This window comes from Pipistrellus hanaki, assembly GCF_964339955.1.
Source record: "Pipistrellus hanaki genome assembly, chromosome: 3".
Lineage (NCBI taxonomy): Eukaryota > Metazoa > Chordata > Mammalia > Chiroptera > Vespertilionidae > Pipistrellus > Pipistrellus hanaki.
In genome coordinates, this window is record NC_140505.1 from 102,608,224 (window position 1) to 102,630,475 (window position 22,252).

The 22,252-nt window shown below is 40.4% G+C and overlaps 1 protein-coding gene across 3 annotated transcripts; it reads left to right on the forward strand.

Moving 5' to 3' along the window:
• Positions 1 to 4,073: 4,073 nt before the first annotated feature.
• RNF6 (ring finger protein 6) lies at positions 4,074 to 18,052 on the forward strand. Of its 3 annotated transcripts, none has more exons than XM_084879641.1 (4): positions 4,074 to 4,521; positions 7,270 to 7,480; positions 9,519 to 9,614; positions 14,083 to 18,052. In XM_084879641.1, the coding sequence occupies exons 2-4, from the start codon at positions 7,288 to 7,290 to the stop codon at positions 15,834 to 15,836; spliced, it is 2,043 nt and encodes a 680-aa protein (XP_084735767.1). In that variant the 5' UTR covers positions 4,074 to 4,521; positions 7,270 to 7,287; the 3' UTR covers positions 15,837 to 18,052. The 3 variants fall into 3 exon arrangements, with proteins under 3 accessions (XP_084735767.1, XP_084735765.1, XP_084735766.1); XM_084879639.1 differs by having other exon boundaries at positions 4,475 to 4,653; positions 14,083 to 18,051; XM_084879640.1 differs by having other exon boundaries at positions 4,516 to 4,838.
• The last annotated feature ends 4,200 nt before the right edge of the window (positions 18,053 to 22,252 follow it).

Genomic DNA, 22,252 nt, shown 5'->3' on the forward strand with positions numbered 1-22,252 from the left:
CTCTTATGAAATTTCCCCAGAAATTTTGACTAAGACAAATTATGGAGAAACTGTGCTTGGATACAGTAACTTAATGTGAAAAGTAAGTGAGCTAAGCAAAGGTAGGCTATAGTGAATTCTGTTTGTGACATGCCCAAACCCATTTTCTAAGCTAGTGCATCTCTAGTCTAGCTGCTATGAGTGTTAAATAGCAACTCCAAAACAGGAGAATTATGCTTGGCCAAAACAGGAGCCATCCCATTGATGAGGCTCTGCTGCCTTCCTGCCCCTGAAGATCTGGTCCAATAGCATAGGGCAGTGGTCAGTAAACTGTGGCTCGCGAGCTGCAGTTTGCCGCTCTGTTGATTAATGAGTTTGCTGACCACTGGCATAGGGGTACAAAAAAACTGCATTTTAGGTTAACACTGCTGGAGAATTTTGTGGGATTAGCTGAGTCTCATTCTTTTTTTTTTTTTAAATATATATTTTATTGATTTTTCACAGAGAGGAAGAGAGAGGGATAGAGAGTCAGAAACATTGATGAGAGAGAATCATCAATCAGTTGCCTCTTGCACACCCCCTACTGGGGATGTGCCCGCAACTAAGGTACATGCCCTTGACCGGAATCGAACCCGGGACCCTTGTCTGCAGGCTGAAGCTCTATCCACTGAGCCAAACCGGTTTCGGCTGAGTCTCATTCTTGTTTCCTTGTCTTTCTAGCCAGTTCTGCTTCCTTTTTCCCTTTCTCCAGAAAGCACTCCCCTAATAAATCAAGGATCCTTGCCTCAGGCTCTATTTTTGGAGAACTTGACCCAACACAGCCTTTGCCTAATTTGGTAGGTGAGATTGATGAGAATAGTGTTGAACACTTTGGATTTTCTTGCTCAAGCTCCATTCTCTCCTCTTCTAGTATGCCATCTTGTATAAAGTCTGCAAAACTAAAATTGATGTTACCTACACTTTCTTGCAACCACAGTTCTGGATGCAAATTATTTCTTCCAGTTAAATGTATTCACCAAAATGTGGAAAACTGAACCAAAGCAGAGGCCATATTTTACCCACTTAGGGCTATTTTTTCTGATTGTTTGGGGAAGGTGAGATTTTTTGCAGCAGTGATTCAGCTCTGGGTTACCAGGTCTCATAGTGTAGAGAGGTAATTGATGGCTCTGATGGCAGAGGTTTTCTGATGTTGGCTTCCAAGATCACTGTATTGTAGTAGCTGAGGCAGTGCATTTTTGAACTTAAGACTTCCAGTGGCAACATCAGAGATGGTATCTCTCCTCTCAGACTGGGCCCCGAATGAATGTGGGAGTCTGTCCTATGCTCAACTTAGAGCCCACTCCTTTGTTCATTGCGAATATTTTGTAGGTTCCCAATTCCCTGTAATAAATACTTTTCTGATCTAAAAGGGTAGTGTGATTTTTGTATCCTGCCTTATACTCTGGCTGATCAAAGGAAGATTCTTTAGCTGCAAGAACCCCAGTAAAAAGAGAATCTCACAAATGCATTTATTGGCAAAACAGCTTAGTCTCTTGGGTAAATACAATAGAATGCTCTTTGTTTCTTTTCTAATTACTTACCTACTTGCCTATAGCCTCCACCTGAGAGGTCTTAGTCTTTTAGTCTATATGATCCTTCAGTTCTTTTACTCACAGTTTACCAACGTTTCCATGACATAATTCCAAATTGCCAGAAAATCTGGGATATGTATCTTGTTTTAAATAGCTGTGGCCTGAGAGATGAGGTCACATGGTTAGAGTTGCTCCTTACAAGCAGCAACTCTGAAAGGAAATGATGGATATTTCTAGAACACAGCTTTAGAAGGTTGAATTCTCCATTTCCCTGGACTCACACTTCTATCTGGAGGAATTTCTGGTAGAATAAAACTTTAAACTATTGCTATAGGTAGTTTATTACTTTGCTAGGGCTGCCATAACAAAAAATTTAAATTCTTAATTGTAAAAAGTCCTGAGTAAAAAGATGCATACACCCTAAAAAGGCCAGGTACCATCCCAGTAAATGGAGAGTACAGCAGAGATTTTGGCAGACCCTGATACCTGGAAATACAGATATCCAGAATGATTCATCTCTCTGTCCTAGCTATCACTTCTTCTTCTTTTCCTTCTTCTTCTTCTTCTTCTTCTTCTTCTTCTTCTTCTTCTTCTTCTTCTTCTTCTAAAATATATTTTATTGATTTTTTACAGAGAGTAGGAGAGAGAGATAGAGAGCTAGAAACGTCGACGAGAGAGAAACATCGGCCAGCTGCCTCTTGCACACCCCCTACTGGGGATGTGCCCACAACCAAGGTACATGCCCTTGACCGGAATCCAACCTGGGACCTTTCAGTCCGCAGGCCGACACTCTATCCACTGAGCCAAACCGGTTTCGGCCCAGCTATCACTTCTACTCTCCTTTTCTAGTCACTCTGTCTTGGCTACAAAAACTGAAGCAAGGTATTGGATTCAAGTTATATATATTGTCTTTCTACTCACAAAAATCTGAAGCTTCTCATCAGGTAAATCATTTGATTGGATTTTGACTCTTAGGATATATACATTTTATCAGTTTAATATTTAAAATACTTTTGCACTCAATGGAATATTTCACTATATAGATATATAACGCATATAGATATATAACATTGTTTCTGCTTGGGTTTGGTATACGTCTATGAGGTTTCCTCTGACTTGTACTCACAATTTTTGAGGTCATTGCACTAACATGCATTAATCTTGTTTGCATTTTTCTCTGCTCATCCATGCAATAGTCTGAGGAGAATGTTGTGCCAAGTGCTATGCTAAGTTCTGGGACTATAAAAATGAATAAAATCATTTTTTAAAACAAGGAATTTAGACTCTTACATGAGAAGACTTATAAATTAACAGAAAATCATTGTAAGTACTTTCTCAGTGGCTTTGTTTCCATTGGAAAGGAGGGCAAGGACCTTTATTGTCTTTTTCTCTGCTGTTATCACTAGTATCTAATACACAGGGCACTCAATAAGCACTTAAGTGAATGAATGTGCTAAAATAGTTATACACAAAGGGACATCTTCCTGGTTTTATGTGTGGAGATTTGACTCGAGGGTGGGGTGAGGGTGTCACTTCAACGGTATAATTTAAAAAACTCTTGAAAAAGATTTCTGAGCTGAAACCTGGGAGGTAAAGGAAGTTAAAATATATATATATATATATATATATATATATATATATATATATATATATATATATATATATATATATGGTTTGGCATTGCTTAGGAATTCCTCTGATGGTTGTCCTGTGATGCCAAGAGTCTGTAGAGGTATGCGGCAAAAATATCTGAAAGGCCTTGTAGATTGCAATATTTACTTCCACTTTAATATCTAAAAGAATACGCTGACTTCTTTTTTACTTGTCTATCCACACTGGTAGCTCATCCATGCTAAAGACAGTTACCCAAGCGCTTAGTATCATGATGGAGATAGAGTAGCTCCTCATTCCCTGAATGAATAAATGAGTAACAGCAGGGTGAGCATTGTGCAATGATTAAATCTTGTGGATAGTAAGATGTCAGGAATGTAGTTTATAAGGAGGGAGAGCCCTAGTTAAGGGCTTAACTAATGGTGGGTTTAAGTGTCTCATCTCAGAAATAACATCAGACATGTGAGTGTGAGGGGTTTCCCAGTGCCCTCCTAGCGGTACAGTGAAGAAGCACAAATATAAGCACTCCAGAATTGATTAGGATTTGTCATTTCCAGGTCCCTGTGAGCAGGAAGAGCCTGGATGGTTAGTCATGGGGTACCCGGACATTGGGTAGACAGGAACAGACTGTTGGATAGCACTCTATAGCCAGGCTCGGCAAACTAGCAACACCAAAGCTCAGAGTAGGTGCTGGTTCTTCCCGAGCATGGAACGCGGGCGGTGCTCCTGGGACCCTGCGGCTGCCGTGAGCGCCCAGCGGCCAGGTGCTCGGCCCCCGCAGGGAGGAGGCCCAGGGACGCCGAGCGCGATGCTGAACGCGCGGCTTGGAGTGCGGAACGCGGCAGGCGGGCCTCCGGGATCGCGCCGGACGCAGTTCTCAGGAGCACTCCCGAGCGCCTCCTGTCCACGTAGGGGGTGAACCTGGCCGTGGGGGAGGGCGGCTGGGGCCTGCAGTTCCCCCTCCACACCCTCCCTCCAAAGACCCATCCCGAGCCGCGGCACCGGCTTCAGTAGAGATCAGAGGGCGCGGCGGCCGCCCGGGGCAAGCCCCTGTCGCCTCCCGGTCACAGCCGACGGGGCCTGAAAGGAAAACCACCTGCCGCGGACTCTCCTCCGGGCAGGGGCAGAGCGCCCCAGCAGCCGGGGGGGTCAGCTCGGGAGGACGCGCTGGGACCCACCGCCACTTCCGGGAGGCCCTGAGAAAGCCGGCCCTGCTGGACGGCCCTCATCTCTCCTCCGATTGGCTGGTTTCTCTCGGGCGGAGCTGCCCTCGCTGGTGATTGGACCAGCTGCACCGTCTGTCACCCGCCTCCGTGGGAAGCGGGGCGCTGAGGGGAGCGTTCCTCGTGGCCGGGAAGAGGTTGATGGGGCTCGAGCCCGGTCTGTTTGTTGTCGTGGAGCCCGCACCCGGCGCGAGCCTCCCTTGCAACCGCCAGAAAAGGAACCAGTAGCCGTATGGCGGGCGGGGGTGGCAAGAAGTGCAGGTTTAGAAGTAAGTTGGAGCCACCTAACCCTGGCAGCATCCGAACGGGGACGCGATAGGAAGGCAGGCCTGGGACCGGGAGCTGTGATCCCAGGAGAGAGACAGTGTAGGAGGCAAGGCCTGGATTCTGTGGCGAGGGAAAGGCCTTGGGGGATCTTTTCATAATCGAATTATTTGGGGATCTAATTTTCTAGGTGAGCGTCTAACAAAATCCACTGGAGATTTTGCTTTGATTTTGCAGCAGGGTGGGGGACTACCCGCGGCTCCTAACCTTCGAAGAGACGACTTATTATTAAATACTTTAACTATCTTTTATTGCTTCAGATGGGCAGCTTCAAAAACACAAAAACCATTGAAAGATGGATACCATTGCATATATTAAAAGCATGTTGAAAGGAAAATAAGGTATTCATTTTGATTTAGTTATAGTTGATTATACAAGAAAATTACCTTTGAGGAAAAGCTCTTAAGTTTATGAATACTATCCAGGATAGCTTGATTTTATGATAGGATTCAAATTCTTAAATTGTTTAACATAAAAATCATATTATTGATGTACATACCAAATATGCTCTTTACTAATGATGATCTTAGTCCTATTATTCTGAAAATAAAAAGAAATCTTGAGTCTTAAGATTTCTTTTGAGTCTTAAAATGTTAATTTGCATTTGGTTGGATAGTGCTCCTAGATCTTTCCTTAAAAATGATGTAATAATGACTAAAAAAAATCCTTGAATTGTAATTTAATGTTAGATTATGCATGGAATTGGATTTTGTTTACTCATACAATAGTTTAGACCTGTAGGCTGATTTCACTTTAAAGTAGTTTGCACCCTAGATGCGTTGGCTCAGTGGGTAGAACATCGTCTGCAACTGAAGTCCTGGGTCCAAGGTTTGATTCTGGTCATTGGGTCCTGCATGCTCCTCCCCGGCCTCTGCCTGGTAGGGGTTTGGGCAGGAGGCAACCAATCGATGTTTCTCACATCAATGTTTCTCTCAGTTTTCCCCTCTCCCTTCTACTCTCTCTAAAAATCAATGGAAAAATATCCTCGGGTGAAGGTTAAATATAAATAAATAAATAAAGTAGTTGGTTTATTAAACACTGAGAGTCACAACTGTTGCTTCATTGGCAACATAGTCATTTAATTGTCCAGCCTCTATTAAGTCATGTGTTATCACATACCAGAAGTGGTTAAGGAATGATTTATTTCATCCACAGAAACACCCAAGTTAGCTCTTAAAGATTGACTTAGCCCTACCCTGGAAAATTCTGACCAAGGATTAGGGATAAGATCTGGGCATCTGTGTTTCTTAAAATTTTCTCGTGTGAGTTTGATGTGTACCCCTAGTTGACAACTGTTGCTTTAATGATTTACTAAATAGATTTGTTTGGCCCAGCTCGTGTTTAGTTGCTCAGTGGTCGACCCATGAACCAAGAAGTTTGATTCCCAGTCAGGGCGCTTGCCCAGGTTGTGAGCTCCATCCCCAGTGAGGGTTGTGCAGGAGGCAGCCAATCAACCAGTGATTCTCTCTCATCATTGATGTTTCTCTCTCTCCCTCTCTCCTCTCTATAAAAATCAATAAAAATTCTAAAATATTTATGAAACAAACAATTTCTTCCCCTTGATATTCTAATGATTTAAAATTAAGCTGCTCAGGAATGACATTTAAATATAATCCCAAAGATAGTGTTTGCCTAGAAACCTCTGGGACTAGACCATTCCAGGTTTAGGGATGAGGTTTCGGATAGGGAGACACAAAATGCTTTGACACACTTAAACAAACCTCAGTGCCATGCCTTGGGTATTTTTTCCTGTTAGACTTAAGGAGACATCAACTATAAGTCTATTCTAAGTTAGGCAACCCTGCTAATGGCCCACAGGTTGAGAACCGCTGCTGTAGAGCCTAAGACAATTGGAAAACAGATTTTACATTACAATTCATTAACAGTAGCAAAATTACAGTTATGAAGTAGCAACTAAAATGATTTTATGGTTGGGGGTCACCATAACATGAGGAACTGTATTAGAGGGTTGTGGCATTAGAAAGGTTGAGAACCACTGGTCTATTCAATAAATACAGTCTGCTAAATTATTTTTACCTCAACAAAAGTATAATTGGATGAGGGTGGGGGTTCTAATATTAACATTTATGAGCTTTATTTTGGGAAGAATACCCTTGCTCAAAATAAATGTAAATAATACATTTCTAATAGCCATTTGCTTATTAAATAAAGGATGTGTATGATTCAAGCTTAAAATTTGTTAACATGAAGAACCCAGATATTTGAAACATTAATGAAGGCTTTTAGACCAACTGTACTTGAGAGTCAAAGGGTAAAAAATGAGATAATCACTTTGGTATTCAGGTATGAGATGTGTGGTGAAACCAAAGCCAATTTGACTTAAATGATAGCTTTAGGCAAAGAAGTAGGTCCAATTGTGTTCTAATTCCTAGAAGCTGGTTTTAATTTTATATGTAAGTTCCTCACTGTAAGATTTGGCACATGAAATCCTTGAGTAGGAGACAAAATTTTTAAATGAGTTTAAAAAAGCTAAGTTAAAAACATGAAGCCATGTGTAGTCTGTGACTAATACCTTGAATTTTATAATCTTGTTTGAACAGAAAGCCAGGAATCTCAGAATGAATCAGTCTAGATCTACATCAGATGATGGTGGTGAAGAAACCTTATTTCAAGACCATGATCATCCTGAAAATGAGAGAAGATGGCAACAAGAGCGTCTCCACAGAGAGGAAGCTTATTATCAGTTTATTAGTGAACTCAGTGATGAAGATTACCGGCTAATGAGAGACCATAATCTTTTAGGCACCCCGGGTAAGAGATGGTAAAAGAGGAAACACCTTTTTCATCATCAAAGAAGAATTTTGAAATAAGGAGAGTTTTTTTCCCCCTTCTTCTTCCTTCCAAAATATCCTGTACTTTTTTTTAATCCTCACTTGAGGATATGCTTATTGATTTTAGAGAGAGGGGAAGAGAGAGAGAGATGGAGGGAGGAGTGGGGAGAGAGAGAGAGAGAGAGAGAGAGAGAGAGAGAGAGAGAGAGAGAGAGAGAGAAACATCGATATAAGAGAGAACATCGATTGGTTGCCTTCTGTATGTGTCCAACTGGGTATGTGCCTTGACCAGGAATTGAACCCACAATCTTTCTGTATATAGGAGGATACCTCAAACAATTGAGCTACACTGGCAAGAACTTTTTAATATAACAAAATAGAAAATCATAGGCTTGTGTATTTTATAAATAGGTAAGAATATTATACATAGAGCACCATTATACAACTGCCAAACTGACAGGTTAATGTACATAATAGTGTCAAATATTTACATAGGTGGTCCTATTTCTATAAAATTATTGTACAATAGTTGTGTGTCCGTCCCCTCTCCCCCCTGCTTATCCATGGTTTCTCTTTCCGAGGTTTCAGTTATCCAAGGTAAGAAATAAATTTCGCTGAAGCCGGTTTGGCTCAGCGGTAGAGCGTCGGTCTGCGGACTGAAAGGTCCCAGGTTTGATTCCGGTCAAGGGCATGTACATTGGTTGCGGGTACATCCCCAGTAGGGGGTGTGCAAGAGGCAGCTGATCGATGTTTCTCTCTCATTGACGTTTCTAGCTCTCTATCCCTCTCTCCTCCTCTCTGTAAAAAAATCAATAAAATATATATTAAAAAAAAATAAATTTCATGCCATTCTGAGTACCATTAAGAAATCTTTTTTAAAAAAAATATTTTATTGATTTTTTACAGAGAGGAAGGGAGAGAGAGAGAGAGTTAGAAACATCAGTGAGAGAGAGTCATTGATCAGCTGCCTCTTGCACACCCCCTACTGGGGATATGCCGGCAACCAAGGTACATGCCCTTGACCGGAATCGAACCCGGGACCTTTCAGTCCCCAAGCCGACTCTCTATCCATTGAGCCAAACTGGTTTTGGCCATTAAGAAATCTTATGCTGTCCTGCGCTGGATGTAAACCATCCCTTAGTCTATCATATCACCCTGCATACATTACCCATCCATTACTCACTTAGAAGCTGTCTCTGTTATTAGGTCAACTGTGGTGATATTGGGGTATTTATGTTCAAATAACCCTTATTTTACTTAGTAATGGCCCAAAACCATTCACTTCATTATAGTATATTTTTATAATTGTATTATGATAGTTGGTGTACTTAATTTATAAATTAAACTTTATCATAGATATGTATATATAGGAAAAAACATAGTATATATAGGGTTTGATATTATGCATAGTTTCAGACATCCACTGGGTGTCTTGGAACTAATCTCCTATGGATAAAGAGGACTCCTGTAGTTAAAACCCAATTGTAACTTATTTGAAGCATTATAATTAATTTAACTGATTTAATAACTACCAAAAAAGTCCAATGTGGTCTATAAATTTTTTATAAATTTATTTTACAAATGAACTCATTGAAATTTGTATGCTTGTATAGTATATATTTATATAGTGCACATTTGCATATTGTATATTGATGACCCATGTAATGAACTATTGAAGTTCAAGTAAATAAACATTAGAAATTTTCTCTATAAATACTCCCTTAATTTCTTTTTAACTTTGATGAAAATTCATGGAATTATAGATTAAGTGTATCAACTGAAGGTACTTTATTATTAAAATAAAGTCTTAATTTTAATAAAATATTAATTAATGAAACCCAACCAAAATGATGTGTATTTGCAACATTTAAATATTTTTAACTGTCTTCAATGTATAGAACATGAAAACAATAAAATGTCTTCTACAGCTAAAGATTAGTCTTACCCTTCATGAGTTACAATAAAACTTTGTAATTTAAAGTTTTTCATTTCAGTGAACAATTTTTCATTGTTTTTAGGGGAAATAACATCAGAAGAACTACAACAGCAGTTAAATGGAGTCAAGGAACAACCGGCATCTCGGCCTGACTTTAGAAACGGGACAAATACCAGAGGTACTGTGGACTCTCCGTGAGGAACGTGTCTGATTAGAGCAGTTGCGGAAATGAACTTACTAGATCTTGTACAGCATTTTTTTTAATGTTTTCCAGTTTAGATGTACTGCTCAGATAGCATTTATATGCAAAGCAGTATAATTAGGCAATATAGGACAGGGGTGTGTAATTAGGTAATATGGACAGGCAATATAAATACAGAAATATCTTACAGGGGAGATCACATATATGAAATAGTATGCAATTAAATTAATTACCAGCATAGTTCTTTTTAATCTTAGAATGTACACACAACTTTATTTAAAATAATATAACTAAACCTAGCTTCTAAAACTTTATGTAGGGCAATGCATCAGGAAACCTGTTTTACTTGTTTTGTTGTTTTTATGTTTGCTTTGTCATTTTATTGAGCAAATACTAAATCATAATATAAGAAGTTGTGACAAAAAATAAAGTTCTTGTGAAAAGAATTCAAACTAAATAAGAAGTATATAAAGTTTAAAAGTAAAGCCAACTTTAATGTTCTTCTTACCAGGTCTACTTCCTTCCCCAGAGGTATTTATTACTAGTAGTTTCATATGTAATGCAAGAGCATTATATTATTTAGGGCAAAGATTATTAATAACCAAAAAATGTAATGGCTCAATAAAATAGAAGTTTATTTCTCTTTCATGTTAATAGGCCAGGGAAGGTCGGCAAACTTTGCTCCATAAATCCTCCCAGGATGGAACCCATTCAATCAGAAGTTTCTACAACTGTATTGTTTACATGTGACTAATGAAATAAAAAATGCAGTGCCACAGTCATGTTAGCCCCATTCGAGTGCTTAATAGTCACATGTGCCTAGTGGTATCTGCATTGGATAGGATAGATATAGGACCTCTCCACTAGGACACAAAGTTTTATTGGACACAGCTTCTCCAGGATACTGTTTGCATGATCAAGCTAAATCACAGTCATATCCAGGTTCCAGCTGGCATGAGGGAGATGCAGGCACCAGCTTGAAAGTGAGATATATCACTTCCACTCCCATCCCATTGGTGAGAACTTAGTCATATAGCCACACCTAACTGCCAGGCAGTCCAGCCTGACTATTACGCTGCATTTACAATGAAAGAAAGGTAGGATAGATTTTGTTGGGTAAATAGTGAACTCTTGGACACACACACTTATCACTACATTCTAGTAATTAAAGAAGGAAGTACCATTTAGGTAATATTTACTTGCATTTTACTATGTCTTTTTCCAAATTAAAATGGAAATTGGATATTAACCCTTTTTCTACTTTATATTTAGACATGTAAATTATACTACCATATTGGTACAACTGGTAATACTGGTCCTTTGTTTTAATTGAAAATGTACTTACCACGTACAAAATAGTTTATATCTTTAAAATATGGCTAAAGTTGGTGTTTATTTTATACCATCAGCTGATTAACAACCTTAAGTCAACATTTAAAAAAAGTTTTGCCAGCCAGTGTGCCTCAGTGGTTGAGCATCGACTCATGAACCAGAAGGTGACTGACTGATTCCTGGTCAGGGCACATGCCCAGGTTTTGGACTCAATCCCCAGTAGGGAGTGTGCAGGAGGCAGCTGATCTGTTCTCTCTCATCATTGATGTTTCTATATCTCTCCCTTCCTCTCCCTTAGTCTCTCTGAAATAAAAAAATATATGTATATTTTAAAAAGCTTTTTATGAGAGATTGCAGTAATGATATGAAACCAAAGCAATCTCATTTAATAGCTATTTTTGAGTAGAATAAAATCTATATAGTTAATGTGTATTAGTATGCCTTTCATTCAGTTTTGCACTTTGTATAATCCACTAGTTAAATAAGGAAAACTGAAGCTATTACCACAGTAGTAGTATCAGATCAAAGAAGATTATCAGGAATACATTAATTTCTAAAATTGATTCTTTCAATAAAATAAATTTCTAATCTCATTTGCATCAGATACTGTTATAGAGGTTGGAAATTTACCAGTGAATAAAATAAAATCCTTAGTCTTCATGGAGCTTGTTTTAAATGAACAAAAATGTATTTTGTTATTCAGTGTTTCCCAAAGTGTGGTACGCATACTCGCAGGGGTATAGGAAGAGTTTGGTGGGGGTACACATTGCACCGGAGTTTGGTGGGGATATGCACTGCACTGTACTTAGCTGCGCCTAATTCTACGTTTTCATGAGTACGAGGGGTACTCAGCGTTACGAAAATTATAGAAGGGGTACACATATGTCAAAAGTTTGGGAAAAACTGTTAATGCAAATTGACTGTCACTCCAACACACAAGATGGCTGCCACCATGTGGACACAGATGGCTGTCACAAGATGGCCAGCAGGGGAGGGCAGTTAGGGGTGACCAGGCTGGCAGTGGAGGGAAGTTGGGGGGACCAGGCCTGCAGGGGAGGGTAGTTGCGGGGGCGAGGGGAGGGAACCAGGCCTGCAGGAGAGGGCAGTTAGGGGTGACCAGGCTTGCAGGGGGGGTGGGGGGGGACCAGACCTGCAGGGTAGAGCAGTTAGGGGCAATGAGGCTGGCAGGGGAGGGCAGTTAGGGGCAATCGGGCTGGCAGGGGAGCAGTTAGGCATCAATCAGGGTGGCAGGGGAGTGGTTAGGGGTGATCAGGCTGTCAGGCAGAAGTGGTTAGTGGCAATCAGGAAGGCAGGCAGGTGAGCAGGTGGGAAACAGCAATCCTGGATTGTGAAAGGGATGTCCCAGATTGGAGAGGGTGCAGGCTGGGCTGAGGGAGACACCGGGCCTCTAGTATTATGTATAATGGCTAACATTTATTGAATTCTTTGTGAGGGCCAGGTATTGACTATTCATTTTATATATACTAGCTTATTTTATCCACTGTGACATTTATACTGCTATTGATACAGCTATAGAGAACTTAACATCCTAAAGTTTTCCATAATATAGTTCTAACATTGTATTCAGAAAGCCAGATTTCTTTAGCTGTACATTTTTTGCAATTCCTGAGAAATAGGAAATAAATTCCCAAGGTTACAAAAATATCTAGTTGCAAAAATGTCAATTGAGTTACCTTTACCAAAAGGATTCCACAAATTTAGGATGAATTATATATAAAATTTCCACATTATATAGTGATATTGCTATATGAATAAACCAGTATAGATGTATAATTTTTGTATAGGCATATTTTTCATTTGCCTTAATATTTTGCCTATAACAGGCATATAGAAAGCAAGGGTGAGGATTTCCTCACAGCTTTGCATAAATAGTATTTTACATAAATATATTTTAATATGCTAAAATAGTGTACTACAGGCCTGGTGCATGAAACTGGTATATGGTGGGGGGGTGGGGTACTGTCCCTCAGCCCAGCCTGCACCCTCTCCAATTTGGGACCCCTCAAGTATCCCTGTGAGATTCCTGTGGGATTGGGCCTAAATCGGCAGTTGGACATCCATCTCACAATCCAGGACTGCTGGCTCCCAACTGTTTACCTGCTTGCCAGACTGATCACCACCTAACCACTCCCTTGCCAGCCTGATCAATGCCTAACTGTTCCCCTGCCAGCCAGATTGTACCCAACTGCCTTTCCCTGCTGGCCTGATTACCCCCAATTGCCCTCCCCTGCCAGCCTGGTCGTCCCTCTGTCCCCTGCCAGCCTGGTTGCCCCTCTCTCCCCTGCCAGCCTGGTCACCCCCAACTGCCCTCCTCTGCAGGCTTGTTTGCCCCCAACTGCCCTCCCCTGCAGGCCTAGTCCCCCCAACTGCCCTTCCCTGCTGGCCTGATTGCCGCCAACTGCCCTCCCCTGCTGGCCCGGTCCCCTGCAACTGCCCTCTCTGAGAGACCTGGTCCCCCTCCTCCCAACTGCCGTACCCTGCTGGCCTGGTCACCCCTAACTGCTCTTCCCTGCCAGCCCGGTCACTGCAACTGCCCTCTCCTGCAGGCCTGGTCCCCTGCAGGCCCGGTCCCTCCCAACTGTCCTACCCTGCCAGCCTGGTTGCCCACAACTGTCCTCCCCTGCTGGCCTGGTTGCCTACAACTGCCCTCCCCTGCCAGCCTGGTCACCCCAACTGCCCCTCCCTGCAGACTTGATCACCCCCAACTGCCCTTCTCTGCTGGCCTGATTGCCTACAACTGCTCTCCCCTGCTAGCCTGGTCACCCCAACTTCCTTCCCTGCAGGCCTGGTCCCCCTAACTGCCCTCCCCTGCTGGCCATCTTGTGGTGGCCATCTTGTGTCCACATGGGAGCGGCCATCTTTGACCACATGGGGGCGGCCATCTTGTGTGTTGGAGTGATGGTCACTTTGCATATTACCTCTTTATTATATGGGATATCTTTTGCAAAGTTGTTTTTTGCCAATATTTTATTAAAATGCACAAATGTTCTTCAATATAATTTAATGAAAACTTTATCTTGCAAACTTTCAATAAAAAAATCTAAGGATAGATTTTAAGAATTGATCTTAAATTGATTTGGCTTGCTTTCAGACTCAGCAGTCCCTAGAGAAAGTTCAGATGAAGATTTTCTACTAGAATGGCTAAATACCATTCGTCGCACAGGCAATGCAATTCGAAGTGGACAAAATGGGAACCAAACTTGGAGAGCTGTGAGTCGAACAAATCCGAATAGTGGAGAGTTTCGGTTTAGTCTGGAAATCCACATCAATCATGAGAATAGAGGATTTGAAACTCATGGTGAAGATAATATAGGCATTCCACTTTCAGATATTAGCAGTGATCATACTACAAATAGACAGCAAAGATCAACTAGTCCTGTGGCTAGGCGAACAAGAAGCCAAACCTCAGTGAATTTCAGTGGTAGTAGTTCCAACATTCCAAGAACTAGGCTTGACTCAAGAGGGCAGAATTCAGTAGAAAGATTTTTCTCAACCTCAGGAAGTTTAAGAAATGGAACTAGGAGACTAGTTAGCATGCCTAGAACTAGTGCTCCACGTGCTAATTTCAGTAGTCACACAAACCAGTCAGGTGATAGTGAACTCAGACAAAGGGAGGGGCAGCGATTTGGAGCAGCACATGTTTGGGAAAATGGTGCTAGAACTAATGTGACAGTGAGGAATACAAACCAAAGATTAGAGCCAATAAGATTACGGTCTACTTTCAGTAGTCGAAGCCGTTCACCAATTCAGAGACAGAGTGACACTGCTTATCATAATTCACAAAGAGAAGGTAGATCTTTACAACAAAACATTAGAAGGTCTTCTAGGAGGAGAGGTATGACTCGTGTCCTTTTAGAACAAGATAGAGCACACAGAGGAACAGCATATACCCCATTCTCTAGCTCAAGACTCGTGTCAAGAATAACAGTAGAAGAAGGAGAAGAATCTAACAGATCCTCGAGTGCTGCACGACATCCAACAATCACACTGGACCTTCAAGTGAGAAGGATGCGTCCTGGAGAGAACCGAGATCGGGATAGTATTGCAAACAGAACTCGATCTCGAGTAGGGCTAGCAGAAAATGCAGTCACCATTGAAAGCAATAGCGGGGGCTTTCGCCGAACTATTTCGCGTTTAGAGCGGTCAGGTATTCGGACCTATGTTAGTACCATAACAGTTCCTCTTCGTAGGATATCTGAGAATGAGCTTGTTGAACCATCCTCGTTAGCTCTTCGGTCAATTTTAAGGCAGATCATGACTGGATTTGGAGAACTAAGTTCTCTAATGGAGGCCGAATCTGAGTCAGAGATTCAGAGAAATGGCCAGCGTTTACCAGAGATGGATTCAGAACTAAGTAACTTAGTGAATGACATCAGCCAGCACCATGAAGATTCCTCTCAAGACAGATGGGCCCAAGAAGACAACACTGAAATGAGTGGTGAAGATGAGACCACTCAGCCTCATAACCAGAACAGTGATAGTAGAAGAGGTAGACTGTTGCAGAATTCAAATAACTTAGTGGAAACTGGAACACTACCTATTCTTCGCCTTGCTCACTTCTTTTTACTAAATGAAAGTGATGATGATGATCGCATACATGGCTTAACCAAAGAGCAGATTGACAATCTTTCTACCCGGAACTATGAGCATAACAGTATTGACAATGAACTAGGTAAAATCTGTAGTGTTTGTATCAGTGACTATGTAACTGGAAACAAGCTCAGGCAATTACCTTGCATGCACGAATTTCACATCCATTGTATTGACCGATGGCTCTCAGAAAATTGCACTTGTCCTGTATGTCGGCATCCTGTCTTAGGGTCCAGTATAGTATACAATGGATGAAGTGTTTAATAAAACAATGGTTTTATTAAAATACTGTATTTCAGTGGAGATGAGTATTCAAGCATTCTTTTGTTATTTGTGATGAACCAGGATGAAAAGTAACATTATTATAGTTAAACTATTTTTTGTGTGGTTTTTTAACTTGTTAAAAAGAGAACATTTATATAAAATTTAAAATGTAAATGTTAAATTATCCAAAAGTACAGAATAGTTAATATTGCTAGAACCAAATAACCTTTACAGTGATTTTATTTTGGTGATTTTGTCATGCTATGCACTTTTGTATACACTGCACAGTTCAGTGGGTTAAAAATCGATTTTCTTTTTCTTAATAGTACAATAGATTTTCTTAATAGTACAATAGAAACTTCAAATTCCATAGTCTTAGTACTATGTCCAGACATTGGTGTCTAAGCCTTTCATTACCTTTTTATTCTGAGGACAATATCTTCTCATGAAAAAATGTTTGGCTGAATGTTTGCTAAATGTATTTAAGTTAATTGAAATGTTTAATTTAATATGCAGCATACCATATGTGTATATATAGCTATATAATTTTAAAGTTAAAATATTTAATCTAAATGATACCAGTGTGGTGGTGGTTTAAGCTTTTCATCTATTACTGCTTATGGCACAATGTTAAATATTTACTAGATCATCTCTGGGAGAGAGTGGATTAAGATATTTAAAAATAGAGATAATTTAATGAAGCGTCTCTGACAATCTGACTTAGACAGCAAACAATATATAATACTGAACAAGTATTTTTTTGTTTTTGTTTTTTTATTAGAACATGGACGTTTTAGAACATATAGGTTATTTAACTTGAGTTCAGCCTTTTTGTGACTTTTTGGAAAGTACAAAAATCTTCGATTATAATAAGTAAGGTACATAATGCGCATGGATTCTTAGATTTTATTTTAGAGTCTAAAGAATGTCTATAAAGAATCAAATGCATAGGTAATATGTTAAGTTCACTTGGAAGCCAAAAACTCCAAATAAAACAAAATACCCTTAAGAGAATGTAGAATTTATATAAACACAAAGTATACTTTGAAGATCTATTTCTACCAATAAATATTAAAACAAAGCTGTGTGTGAACTGGTGAACTGTCCTATTCTACTGTAGTATATTCACTCAAAAAATATTTATTTCGTACCTACTAGGTGCCAGGCAATGTTAAGTATTGAGAATTGAGTAGAGGATTAAAAGGCAAAGTCCCCATCTTCACGGGAAAAACATATTTGCTCTTAGAAATTGAAAATCAGTTGACAATGAATTACTGTTTTGATTTTCATGTTTGTAAATATATGATACTAGAGGCCTGGTGCATTAAATTTGTGCACTTGGGGGGTTCCTCAGCCCTGCCTATGCCCTCTCACAGTCTGGGAGCCCTTGGGGATATCTGACTGACGGGTTAGGCCCAGAGGAAGCAGACCTAAGCTGGCAGTTGGACATCCTTATCGCTGCCATGGAGGCAGGAGAGGCTCCTGCCGCTGCTGCTGCACTTGTCAGCCAAGAGCCCAGCTTCTGGCTTAGCGACACTACCCTTGTGAGAGCACACTGACCACCAGGGGGAACAGCTCCTGCATTGAGCGTCTGCCCCCTGGTGGTCAGTGAGCAGCCTAGTGACTGGTCATTCTGCCATTCCGTTGATTTGCATATTACCCTTTCATATAGGATTGTTTTCCTGTGGTGAACTACTGCTTGGGCAAAGTCATAGGAACACATACCTGAAAAGTAGATTCTGTAAGATTTTGTTATATCTCAAGATTTAGTTTTTCTTTATGATTAGTGATTACACAGTAGAAGCAAAAGTAGGTTTTAACAATTGTTAGTATGTGAAACAATTCTTTTATTATTTATTGTATTATTTATTTATAACAGATGTAACCTACTTTTGCCCATCCCTGTATTCAATTCAATAGATGCGTGCCCAGGAATTGTTAGGGAGTACATTTAATACCTGGAATAAAAGGTTTTAGAAAAGATCATTATTTATTTTGAAATGAATGTTTATGGAACATAGAACTGTGAAGTTTGATTTGAAAACTTTAAATACCAGACTAAGGAATTTTTACTTTACCTTACAGACTATAGATGTCTCTTGATGAATTTTAGTTCTGAGTGGTAAGATCATTTTTCATGTTTCAGGAAGACTGGTGTGGTACAATGTGTAGAACACAGTGGACTGGAGATAGATGGGAAGCAAAAAAACCCCCCAAAAAAATAATAAAGGAACTATTGTGATATTATCAGTTAGCATCATCATCATCATCATTTGTTATCTAACCTAGAGTGATGACAGTAAAACTGGAAAGAGAGAAGGCTGTAAAAATATGGGGGGGAAGGTGGGGGGAAGGCATTTGGTTTCTAGTTCAGTATGAAAATGTGGGAGGGTCATGTACTTACAGATGGAGAATTGCCTGAGTGGAGGAGGGTGCAAGCTATGTTGGTTTAGACACTTGTTTTAAATACTAATAGTCCATCGCGCAATACTGCGTACAGTAGGCCACCTGCTGCTGCCACGGCCAGGAGGGTCCCCACTGCTTCCACAGGAGTCTGCAGGCAGCTGCGCCACTTCCGCAGGAGCCGGGAAGGACCCGTGCCAATTGCGCGGGAGGCAGGAGAGAGCCGAGCTGCTTCCGCAGGAGGTGGTCCCACCGTTTCTGGGCCTGTGCTCAGCTGTGGAGGCTGTGGGCCGGTCCTCCTGCTCCTGTCCACGTCTGGGGGGGGGGGGAGGGGCGGTGCGGCCCAAGCCAGGGCATGGTGGCTCGCCGGCCCCCCTGTCTTTGTCTCCATCTACGCTCTGCTCTGGGCCTCACCTGTGCATGCAACCTCCTCCTATCTGGTCGTGACCTGTTATGGTATATTGGCCTAATTTGCATATCCCCCCGATAGATAGATAGATAGATAGATAGATAGATAGATAGATAGATAGATAGAACCTTAGTAATATATCTCACTTATTTCAGTGTACCATTTGACAATATACTAAATTCAGCACTTATTGCTCATATGGAATATTCCTCAGGAAGTCCTACTTCCCCTGGCCTGATTAGTTAAGAGAATTGAGAGGAAAGTGAAAAAAGGGGAAAATAAAAAAAATAGGAATTAAAACACACACACATACACACACACATTGATTATTTGTTTGACTTACTAGTAATTCTTTGCAAGACATGGTAGGACCAGCATGTGAAGAGATCCCAAATATGCATTTGAAATAGAAGCAGATGTGTACTATTTGGAAATTCCCTGAAAGCAGCAATAAAGTTTAATGGATTTTGTAAATTGGCATTCTAGTTGGGAACAAAAGTGCTTTCTTTAACATTTTCATTCATTTCCCAGTAAACAAGGCTGATGACAAAAGCTCATTATCTATTTATAGCTTCTATTTTGCAACAACTGTGCCATTTGTGGTTCCAATTCAGAAAGGAACAAATAGTTTAACATTTTTCATTTGAATATTGTGTTCATGTCATGTGCTTAGAACTTTTATTTATATTGCAGCAGTCTCACAAACTTCTATTTCTAAACTGCGTCAACTTGCCAATTGTTTCCCAAGTATTATATACTCTTTTACCTGTTTTCCAGGTTTTATAGTTTCAACTAGCATTGTTATGTCACATACTTGATTATATTTTATTCACTCATATGAGGTTATTTCAATGTTTAATGTGAATTCATAATTTAAACCTTCCAAGATCTTGAAACATTACTGCTACCTAACATAGTAAGTGGCAGAGTTGAGGGGGTCAATCACAGGACCATTTGCTCCAAAGCTTGTGCTCTTCCCACTGCACTGCATCTGAAGAAGCAGAAGTGCCCTGGAAAGTTTTCAGACTACTTTACCTCTTCTAAAGGTGTTTTTTCTTCTTCTTCTAATTTTATAATTTGGTTATGTCATGTCTTTGTGATTACCCTAATTTCCATATTCAAATACATCCTTTCTGTATCATGAATGAAGAGAGGAGGACTGCTGAATGATAAAACAATCTGTTTTTTATGTAGGAATCAAGAAGAGGCATCTAAAGCAAGGCATCTGATGATGCTGTGTTAAGGACTAGAGTTAATAAGCTAACTCTGGGGCATTTCATGAATATTATTCCCAGACAAGAATTTATAATGAACTTCTAATCTTCCTCAGAGGAAGAATTGTGCAGAAATAGCACTCCACATGAAGGGGTAGTTAGAATTCCCTTGGCATCGGCAGTAGGCCCATTTGTGGTCTCTTCCCTCAATTTTGTGTAACATGAGAAATCAGAGCTTGGATATCTGTTCACACATATGTAGGAGATGATTTCCCAGGAAGCCAGACCCTTCTACTCAGAGGAGGCCAAAGGTTCTGTGTTCCAAAGCACTTGGTTATGAGTGTTGGTGGTGATTGTTTCTCCAATCTCAAGGACAGATTATGAGGTGTTTTTCCCTCCATTAATTACGTGTGTATTAGGCCCTGAATATATCTGGCCTTATGATAACTGGGGACCCATAATTACAGTTATGCAATTTAGTTTTGTTTTTAAGCATTAAATCTCCAGACACCGAATTAGCCCCTATATTTTTCCTCTTTTAAAAAAAATAAGTAATCACATTTCTTCTAGAAAAAAAAGAAAAAACACTTTCAGTCCTGGCTGGTGTGGCTCATTTGGTTGGAGAGTGGCAGGTTCAATTCCCCATCAGGTCACATAAATGGGTTGCAGTTTCCACCCCTGGTCAGGGTGTGTGTGGGAGACAACTGACTGATATTTCTCTCTTACATGGATATTCCTCTCTTCAAAATCAATAAAAACACGACCGCTTTCAGATGTATTTTTCCCCTTTACTATATTAATGTCTTATTTGAAGACAGAGTTATCTCCTCATGTCCCATAACATATTCACCTCCTTACACATTTAATTGCAAAAATGATCCTTAACCATGATCCAGCTGTCTTCTGAGCACTTCCAAACAATTTCACATTCTCCCCAATGGAGATGATCCAAAGTTAATTATAGTTTCTGTATTGTGAAGTGACACAATTTAGTCACTCTTAAGGGCAGATTCTCTCTGGATAGTGTCTATTCCTCCATTAGCTTGGATTTGATCCGGCTTAATTTTTACTATTTAGCTTATGGGATAAATGAAAAAATGAAGCTTCTATCTACCTGACAAGGTGAAGTGGACTAAAGATCAAATTAAAAAGGGGAAAAGAAGTGCCATTGATGACATGGGTTACTGGGTATAGAATACACACCACATTTTGCTGAGTAAGCTTGGTAAGAGCAATGATCAGGACAGTGAGTCTTGTATCTCTTTGTTGACTCACTTATGTGGTTGTAAGGTAAGTTGTTTGGCCAGCCAAGTTGGTCCAGATCATAAGTTAGGGACACCTTCAGAAAAGTGGTGGTGGGTGGGGATAGGGGTGGGAGTGGGAAGCTTTGAGGGGTACTTGTGATTTTGGCACTTTGATGTGAGTTCTTGGTTCAGGGGCTGCCATAATGTTGAACAGTCATAGGTTTCTGTATAACAGGCTGAGTTTTGTTTGTTTGTTTTTACAATTACTACTTCCTGAAAACTTTAATTAGTTTCTTACAATCTATTTTGGGATCTTGTATCCATCACCAGAGATCTTGTAAAGTATTCTTCTTCTTTTTTTTTAATCCTCACCCAAGGATATTTTTTTTCATTGATTTCTAGAGAAAGTGGAAAGGAGGGAGAAAAGGGAGAGAGAAAGGAGAGGAAAGAAAAGGAGAGGAGAGGAGACGAGAAGAAAGGAGAGAAGAGGAGAGGAGAGGATAGGAGAGGAGAGGAAAGGAGAGAGAGAAACATTGACGTGGGAGAGAGACATTGACTCGATGCCTCCCACATGTACCCCAAACAGGGCTGGGGAATCTGCAACTAAGGTATGGGCCCTTGCCTGGGAATCAAATCTGAGACCCTTCCATCCAAGGACGTATGCTCTAACCATGAAGCAAACTGGCCAAGGTTAAGTATTATTATTGATTTGCCACAAAGAATAGTTATGGCCCTTACAATTCCTTTAGTGTTTTTCTTTTTAACTTTTTGTTAGGATCTTTCTATTGCTCTAATTCTTAGCTATAAATAGATTTTGCTTGTGGAATAGTTGGGAACCCTTTTAAATCATCCCCTGAGTGTCACCCTTGTCCTTCTGCTATGTTTCAGAAAACTGTACTTTAAAATAGGAAAGAGGCATCCTCATTTGTGTCTGCAGGATGAAGCAGAATGACCTTCCTACTCTGACCAATAAGAGTCAGGTCACCTGTAACCATTTAGATTGAGAGAGAGTCATTTACATTATTATTCCCAGCATTGGATTACCTGATGATGTTCCTGGTAACTCCCTGTGTTACAGCTCCCCAAAATCACCCACAGAGTAGTGGGTTGGCTAGGACTCACAGGACTCAGCATATA

What these genes read in the sequence shown, in the direction of transcription:
- RNF6 (XM_084879641.1), top strand. Translation starts at nt 7,288, where the DNA reads ATGAATCAGTCTAGATCTACATCAGATGATGGTGGTGAAGAAACCTTA. An exon ending in TAATCTTTTAGGCACCCCGG is followed by an intron (nt 7,481 to 9,518) that starts GTAAGAGATGGT and finishes CATTGTTTTTAG; the next exon opens with GGGAAATAACATCAGAAGAA. An exon ending in AAACGGGACAAATACCAGAG is followed by an intron (nt 9,615 to 14,082) that starts GTACTGTGGACT and finishes GCTTGCTTTCAG; the next exon opens with ACTCAGCAGTCCCTAGAGAA.